The sequence below is a fragment of the Bufo gargarizans genome, chromosome 3 (genome assembly GCF_014858855.1).
Source record: "Bufo gargarizans isolate SCDJY-AF-19 chromosome 3, ASM1485885v1, whole genome shotgun sequence".
Lineage (NCBI taxonomy): Eukaryota > Metazoa > Chordata > Amphibia > Anura > Bufonidae > Bufo > Bufo gargarizans.
The window spans coordinates 313182282-313190331 of NC_058082.1; the positions used below are offsets into that span (position 1 = coordinate 313182282).

The 8050-nt window shown below is 40.0% G+C and overlaps 1 protein-coding gene across 1 annotated transcript; it reads left to right on the forward strand.

Annotated features, from left to right (window-relative positions):
• The first annotated feature begins 5944 nt into the window (after positions 1 to 5944).
• On the forward strand, positions 5945 to 7522 carry GJA9 (gap junction protein alpha 9). The gene has a single exon (XM_044287020.1). It carries the CDS (start codon positions 5945 to 5947, stop codon positions 7520 to 7522), a length of 1578 nt encoding a protein of 525 aa, XP_044142955.1.
• Positions 7523 to 8050: the final 528 nt, after the last annotated feature.

Here is an 8050-nt window from a genome sequence, read left to right on the forward strand (position 1 = left end):
CAGTGGTAAATTACTGCCTACTATATAAAATGTAAGAATCCTCAGCTTACCACAAGGGCTCAGTTGTTCTCATCAATCTTTCCAGGTCAGTGGCTCTGTTGCTTGGAGAATGCTGAACTGGGAACCAGGTACAAGTAAATCTAATATATTCAGATGAACTCCAGCATACACTTGATAAATCCATAAAATCCTCTTTATTGTACAATCATGTTAAAAACCAAAACATGCACATCCTAAAAACATTGTGCGTATCTCTGTTTCTGGCCAAACGTGGACCTTATTCATAGTTTACATTGTGCCGTCAAAACATTTTATATGACTGGGCTGATAATAGGGTGATGTAGGACTGTGTTTGTCCCTGCTTATTTACTTATATATATCATGCATCATGTACATTTTATTGATACATAATAAAATTGATTAGCGTTTCCTTACATTGGTGTGTTATACACTCCTTCTTTGTTGTGTTTTTTTGTAAGTTACGGGAGTGGACCGTTTATATTGAGACCGCAGGTGATTTAATAAATACATAAATGCACATACAGGGAGTGCAGAATTATTAGGCAAATGAGTATTTTGACCACATCATCCTCTTTATGCATGTTGTCTTACTCCAAGCTGTATAGGCTCGAAAGCCTACTGCCAATTAAGCATATTAGGTGATGTGCATCTCTGTAATGAGAAGGGGTGTGGTCTAATGACATCAACACCCTATATCAGGTGTGCATAATTATTAGGCAACTTCCTTTCCTTTGGCAAAATGGGTCAAAAGAAGGACTTGACAGGCTCAGAAAAGTCAAAAATAGTGAGATATCTTGCAGAGGGATGCAGCACTCTTAAAATTGCAAAGCTTCTGAAGCGTGATCATCGAACAATCAAGCGTTTCATTCAAAATAATCAACAGGGTCGCAAGAAGCGTGTGGAAAAACCAAGGCGCAAAATAACTGCCCATGAACTGAGAAAAGTCAAGCGTGCAGCTGCCAAGATTCCACTTGCCACCAGTTTGGCCATATTTCAGAGCTGCAACATCACTGGAGTGCCCAAAAGCACAAGGTGTGCAATACTCAGAGACATGGCCAAGGTAAGAAAGGCTGAAAGACGACCACCACTGAACAAGACACACAAGCTGAAACGTCAAGACTGGGCCAAGAAATATCTCAAGACTGATTTTTCTAAGGTTTTATGGACTGATGAAATGAGAGTGAGTCTTGATGGGCCAGATGGATGGGCCCGTGGCTGGATTGGTAAAGGGCAGAGAGCTCAAGTCCGACTCAGACGCCAGCAAGGTGGAGGTGGAGTACTGGTTTGGGCTGGTATCATCAAAGATGAGCTTGTGGGGCCTTTTCGGGTTGAGGATGGAGTCAAGCTCAACTCCCAGTCCTACTGCCAGTTTCTGGAAGACACCTTCTTCAAGCAGTGGTACAGGAAGAAGTCTGCATCCTTCAAGAAAAACATGATTTTCATGCAGGACAATGCTCCATCACACGCGTCCAAGTACTCCACAGCGTGGCTGGCAAGAAAGGGTATAAAAGAAGAAAATCTAATGACATGGCCTCCTTGTTCACCTGATCTGAACCCCATTGAGAACCTGTGGTCCATCATCAAATGTGAGATTTACAAGGAGGGAAAACAGTACACCTCTCTGAACAGTGTCTGGGAGGCTGTGGTTGCTGCTGCACGCAATGTTGATGGTGAACAGATCAAAACACTGACAGAATCCATGGATGGCAGGCTTTTGAGTGTCCTTGCAAAGAAAGGTGGCTATATTGGTCACTGATTTGTTTTTGTTTTGTTTTTGAATGTCAGAAATGTATATTTGTGAATGTTGAGATGTTATATTGGTTTCACTGGTAAAAATAAATAATTGCAATGGGTATATATTTGTTTTTTGTTAAGTTGCCTAATAATTATGCACAGTAATAGTCACCTGCACACACAGATATCCCCATAAAATAGCTAAAACTAAAAACAAACTAAAAACTACTTCCAAAAATATTCAGCTTTGATATTAATGAGTTTTTTGGGTTCATTGAGAACATGTTTGTTGTTCAATAATAAAATTAATCCTCAAAAATACAACTTGCCTAATAATTCTGCACTCCCTGTATGTATACAGACATGTACATGTTATGCCCTCAGCAGTGGTTACATCTGACTAAGGCCTCTTTCACACGAGCGTGTCCGGATAAGGTCCGGATGCGTTGCGGCAAACCCGCGCGAGTAGGTACGCAGTTGCGATTGCGTTCCGTTTTGCACGCACGTGATAAAAAACTGAATGTGGTACCCAGACCCGAACTTCTTCACAGAAGTTCAGGTTTGGGTTCGGTGTTGTTTAGATTGTATTATTTCCCCCTTATAACATGGTTATAAGGGAAAAAAATAGCATTCTGAATACAGAATGCATAGTACAATAGCGCTGGAGGGGGTAAAAAAAAATAAATTAAACTCACCTTAATCCACTTGTTCGCACAGCCGGCATCTCTTCTGTCTTCTTCTTTGAGGAATAGGACCTTTGATGATGTCACTACGCCCATCACATGGTCCATCACATGATCTTTTACCATGGTGATGGATCACGTGACGAACCATGTGATGAGCGTAGTGACGTCATCAAAGGTCCTATTCCTCAAAGAAGAAGACAGAAGAGATGCCGGCTGCGCGAACAAGTTATTGTTATAAGGGGAAATAATACAATCTACACAACACCGAGCCCAAACCTGAACCTCAGTGAAGAAGTTCGGGTCTGGGTACCACATTCAGTTTTTTATCACGCGTGTGCAAACCGCATTGCACCCGCGCGATAAAAACTGAACGACGGAACGCAATCGCAGTCAAAAAACTGACTGCCATTGCGTACCTACTCACTCGGGTTTGCCGCAACGCCTCCGGACCTTATCCGGACACGCTCGTGTGAAAGAGGCCTAACTCTTGTCGCTCAGCCATACAGATTTCAGAACTTCTCCTATTTATTTTGCTGTAGATCTTGCAGCTGTCAAACAGAGATCTATTAGTCTCTGAACCCTGAGGCCCGAGGACACAGGTTCCAAAGCGGTAAGAAAAGAGGGTGGGGCTTAGTAGGAGGGCATGGGGCTTCACAAGGCCTGCCGAAATTGCTATAACCTTTGCCAGAGACTGGTGGAAGCTATAGCTGAAATCTCCAGATTTTGGCACATGGCAGAGCAGAGATATGCCTAATTTATTAAGAGATATCTGCCTCTTAATAAATTAGGCACATCTCACATCAGTGCAGGGAGAACAAAACTGGCAAATGTCAGTCTTGATAAGTGTCACTCAATGTGTCCTGAAACCCAAATTAGCCACACGCATAAGGATTTAAAGGCACATCTCTTATGTGTACAGGCACCAGTTTAGTGTAGTTACAGTGGAGAAACACTTTCAGATTTTTATTTTATAATGGTTTTGTGGCAAGATTATGCGATTCACAGGTCAAGACCCTTTGTTATGCTATGAATACTACTCAGACAAGCTTCTGGGATGGAGTGGGTTATCTAAGCCATTTCAATGTTGCTGGAAGCAATGTTAGGCTGCATACACATTGATTTTTATAGGCAGAGGATACAAAGCACTAGCTTTCCCTCCTGTGCCCATCACAATGATAGCTTTACAGGACAGAGCAAGCGTTGCTTCATGGAATCCTACCTGAGACTGCAAAAAACCTAAAGGTATTGTATAAACTATCTTACTATAGATAACTGTACATAACAAACTCCTGGAAAATGTTATTGCATGCTACATATGTACATCTTTACATTATAATGTAGCTGTAGTTATCTGGATAACGTCTTCTAGCCATGTCCTTTATGTGCAGAAATTAAGTGTATATCTTAATTAATGCACACGAGCTAGCAACTACAACTAATACTGTAGATGAAATAAAAGCACACAGAATAAGTAGGGATAACTGGGATAAGATGCTGTCATGGAGAGGTTTGGGGTAATAGTAAAGCTCATAGTGTATAATATACACAATGTTCCAGCTATCAAGAAACTGTTATTTTACTGTTATCTGTGATTCTATTTCTCAGTAGATTAGCGGTCATCTCTATAATGTCCGGTGATCTATGTATTTTTTGGGGTCATTTTGATGCTCTGTGCTTACTTCCTAGGTTTTCAATCTATGAAACTTGTTCCCCAAAGGGTATGTGCTATGTCTCTAGAGAGTACTAGGATTGTGCTAATACAGGGCTATTAATAAGCAGATCATAGTTTAGGGGAACATACCAGCATGCTATGTTATCCGATTATAGTGTCTAGCATCAATTTACTAGGATGAAAAAGATTCTGATATCCGTGATAGGGTTGGCTAAAGATATAAGGTAAATTCTTGTCGCTTTCATGATTCAAATGGTATCCGCAATCAAAAAGAACAATACATTCTTCTGTCGTCTGATGGTTCACAATGTATCATTGACTAGCTGAGTAAAAATAGTATGTTAGAAAAAGTAAGTGAAAGCAGAATGACAGCTTATATGCATTGTATTCATTTTTGCACTAGAATAAACATGCTATAATTACATTTCCTATTCTACAAGCTGGTAATAAATTGGGTTCAATCTGGTCAGGTGTCTACATGTTTGAAATGACTTAGGCCCCATTCACACATCCACAATTTCGTTCCGCATTTTGCGGAACGGAATTGCGGTCCCATTCATTTCTATTGGGCCGCACGATGTGCACTTCCGGGTCTGCATTTCCATTCCCCCAAAAAATAGAACATTTCCTATTCGTGTTTTGCGGATCCGCGGATCCGCAAAACACGTTATGGCTGTGTGAATGGAGCCTAATGATGAATTTTCACAAATCCTCCATTAGATGTGTAGTAGGCATTTATCTATTTAGACAATTGGATTTACTAGTCTCTCTCTAGTTATGACTGGTTAACAGATCTCTCCATCTATATTATTACTCTGATGGTTCAGGAGTCTCACTTTATGGCTGCTGTAAAACAAATAGATGGTTACTATTCAGACTATGACTAAATTGTAAAATAGACTACTGTTAAAGGGGTTGCGCTACATAGCTCAAACTTGAATGGCAGGCAGTTGGCTGCAGTGTCGGATTGGTTTTTCTTTGGGCCCACCAGAGAAAATTATTCTTGACGCCAATATCAATAATAAAGTTTAATAGTTTTTGAATAAAAAAATAGACTGTAGTTATAAGTGATTGGCCCACCGGAGGATCCTCTGGTACTCTGGTGGGCCAGTCCGACCCAGGTTTTTGAATAAAAAAATTGACTGTAGTTATAAGTGATTGGCCCACCGGAGGATCCTCTGGTACTCTGGTGGGCCAGTCCGACCCAGGTTTTTGAATAAAAAAATTGACTGTAGTTATAAGTGATTGGCCCACCGGAGGATCCTCTGGTACTCTGGTGGGCCAGTCCGACCCAGGTTAGGTGTGCATATATAAAAAAAAAAGAAGAAACTCCCTCAGCAGTGACACGCAGTTCTTGCACACATGACCACCGAGGCTAGTGACTGGCTGCAGCAATCTCGTGACCAGCAACAGAACCTCACTACTTCTGGCCTTGGTGGTGAAACTGAGAAAGTTTAAAAAGATGATTGTTTTGTATAACACTTCTTCTACTCATTACTTTTGATGTTTGAGTCATGTCAGACAACCCCTGATATAAAAAAGAAGGAACATAACTTTCATTATGATATAAGGCTGTAAAAACATATTTTTTATATCAGCAAAAACGTAAAATTTCCATAAATATAAAAAATTGGAAATTATATGAAAATTACTAAAACAATACAGAGATAAACATCTGTCTTACAGAGTGGACAGAGAACTTATACTCCTACAAATGTAACATTGCACTATTAAAGCATTGCACTATTTTAGTTGACTTATTCCATGGAGCAATAATTTTGACTTTGGAATTATTTTTCTTGTCTAACAGTGTTGACATGGTGGACTAAAGATGGGAGACTGGAATTTCCTTGGGGTCATTCTGGAGGAAGTCCATATTCACTCGACAATAGTTGGAAAAATCTGGCTTACCATTCTTTTTGTATTCCGTATGCTGGTTTTGGGCGTAGCAGCTGAAGAAGTCTGGAATGATGAGCAATCACAGTTTGTATGCAATACAGACCAGCCTGGATGCAAAAATGTCTGCTATGACCAAGCATTTCCTATATCTTTAATTAGATATTGGGTTCTTCAAGTTATTTTTGTGTCTTCGCCATCACTGGTATACATGGGACATGCCATTTACAGATTAAGAGTTCTTGAGAAAGAAAGACACAGAAAGAAAGCTCAGCTGAAAGGCGAGCTCGAGGGTGTAGAATATGAGTTGACAGAGGACCGCAGAAGACTAGAGCGTGAACTTAGACAACTGGAGCAAAGAAAACTCAATAAGGCTCCTCTCCGTGGTTCCCTCCTCTGCACTTATATCATACATATATTCACCAGATCCGGGGTTGAGGTTGGTTTTATGATTGGTCAGCATTTACTTTATGGAGTTCAAATGAATCCTCTCTACAAATGCCAAGGAGACCCTTGCCCCAATGTGGTTGACTGCTTTGTATCAAGACCTACTGAGAAGACGGTATTTATGCTCTTTATGCAGTGCATAGCAGGGGTTTCTTTATTTCTTAACATTTTGGAAATAGGTCATCTTGGCATGAAAAAGATAAGGAAAGGATGTTTAGAAAAATATAAACTGAAAGATGAATTTGATGAATGTTATATGAATAAACCTCAAAAACATTCCTCAGCTACTCATACATGTATGGGTATGTGTGCTAGCCCACAAAAGACCATACCTTCGGCGCCAAGCAACTATACATTGTTAATGGAAAAACAACATGACCCAACTGTATATCCAATCTTAAATCCGCCTTGTGGATTCCATTCCCCTGTAGATTTGCACCCAGATAACAGTAATACATGTATCCTTGATGAGCAGGAAACCAAATCTGCTAATGAGGTGAACTCGGCTAATACAGCAGAAAGCCATTGTCACAACAGCAGTTCTAATAATAATGAAAAGACAAGTAAAAGCCTTGTTTCTGACAATAAGCCAGCAAAAAAGCAACCACAGCGGAAAAGTGGTTTCATAAGAAGCACTTATTCAAGTGCTGAATATGTACCAAGTATACCAATGGGAACAATGAATGAGATACCATCTGAGGACAATGAGGATTTCTCCAGAACAAACTTTATGTGTTCTATAGCCAGCAATGCAGTCCGGAAATCTAGAAAGATCAGTGCTCCATGGCACAGTTCTAAAGTGGGCGAGAGAAGTGCATTCATCCAGGATTCAATATGCAGTACCAGAGGACGTTACAGCTTTAACTCTAATAGACCATGGGCACATTCAAAGTCCGACCTAAAACAAACCAGCCGGCCAGGCACGCCAGATACTATAGGAGAGCAGAGCCCAGAACGCAAGCAGTATAAAGAATGCGATGGCCCTATAACCTTCTCCCCAAATCGAAGGATGTCACTGACAAGTAATGCCAGTAGTCGACGTGTTAACACTGATCTGCAAATTTAACAGCCACTTTATCTACACACTACATAGAGAAAGGTACTGGTAATATATTCCATAATCTATACTTTTTAAATAGATACTGCATATAGGCTTTTTTTTTTTCTTTATTTAAACAAACCTATAACCAACAGTGGTCTGTCCCTTATCTGCTAATGGTATGTGTATAGAAGAACTTACTGTTTAAAGGCTATCTACACCTTTGGAGGCAATTTTTGTTATGATTGCACTTCACAAATTTTTGGCTAAAAATCATATTTTCAATTGGCCTTTATTAAAAATAATAAGCCATTCTGTCACAAAGGGTTAACAGTTTTTCTAGCTTTCACTTTGTTCTAGTCATCTGATAAACCTTATCTCTAAACTACTAAGAGATCATAAACACTTATTTAAGCCACATTCTTATCAGTTAGATAAGAACTGAGCTGAGTGTTGATAATGTCAGAGAGCAGAGATAAGGAGTCAGTCAGCTCCCCTGAAAATGATGGAAAAGACACAGGCTGCTACCAGAGCATCTCATCTCTGTACAGAAAA

What these genes read in the sequence shown, in the direction of transcription:
- GJA9 (XM_044287020.1), top strand. Translation starts at nt 5,945, where the DNA reads ATGGGAGACTGGAATTTCCTTGGGGTCATTCTGGAGGAAGTCCATATT.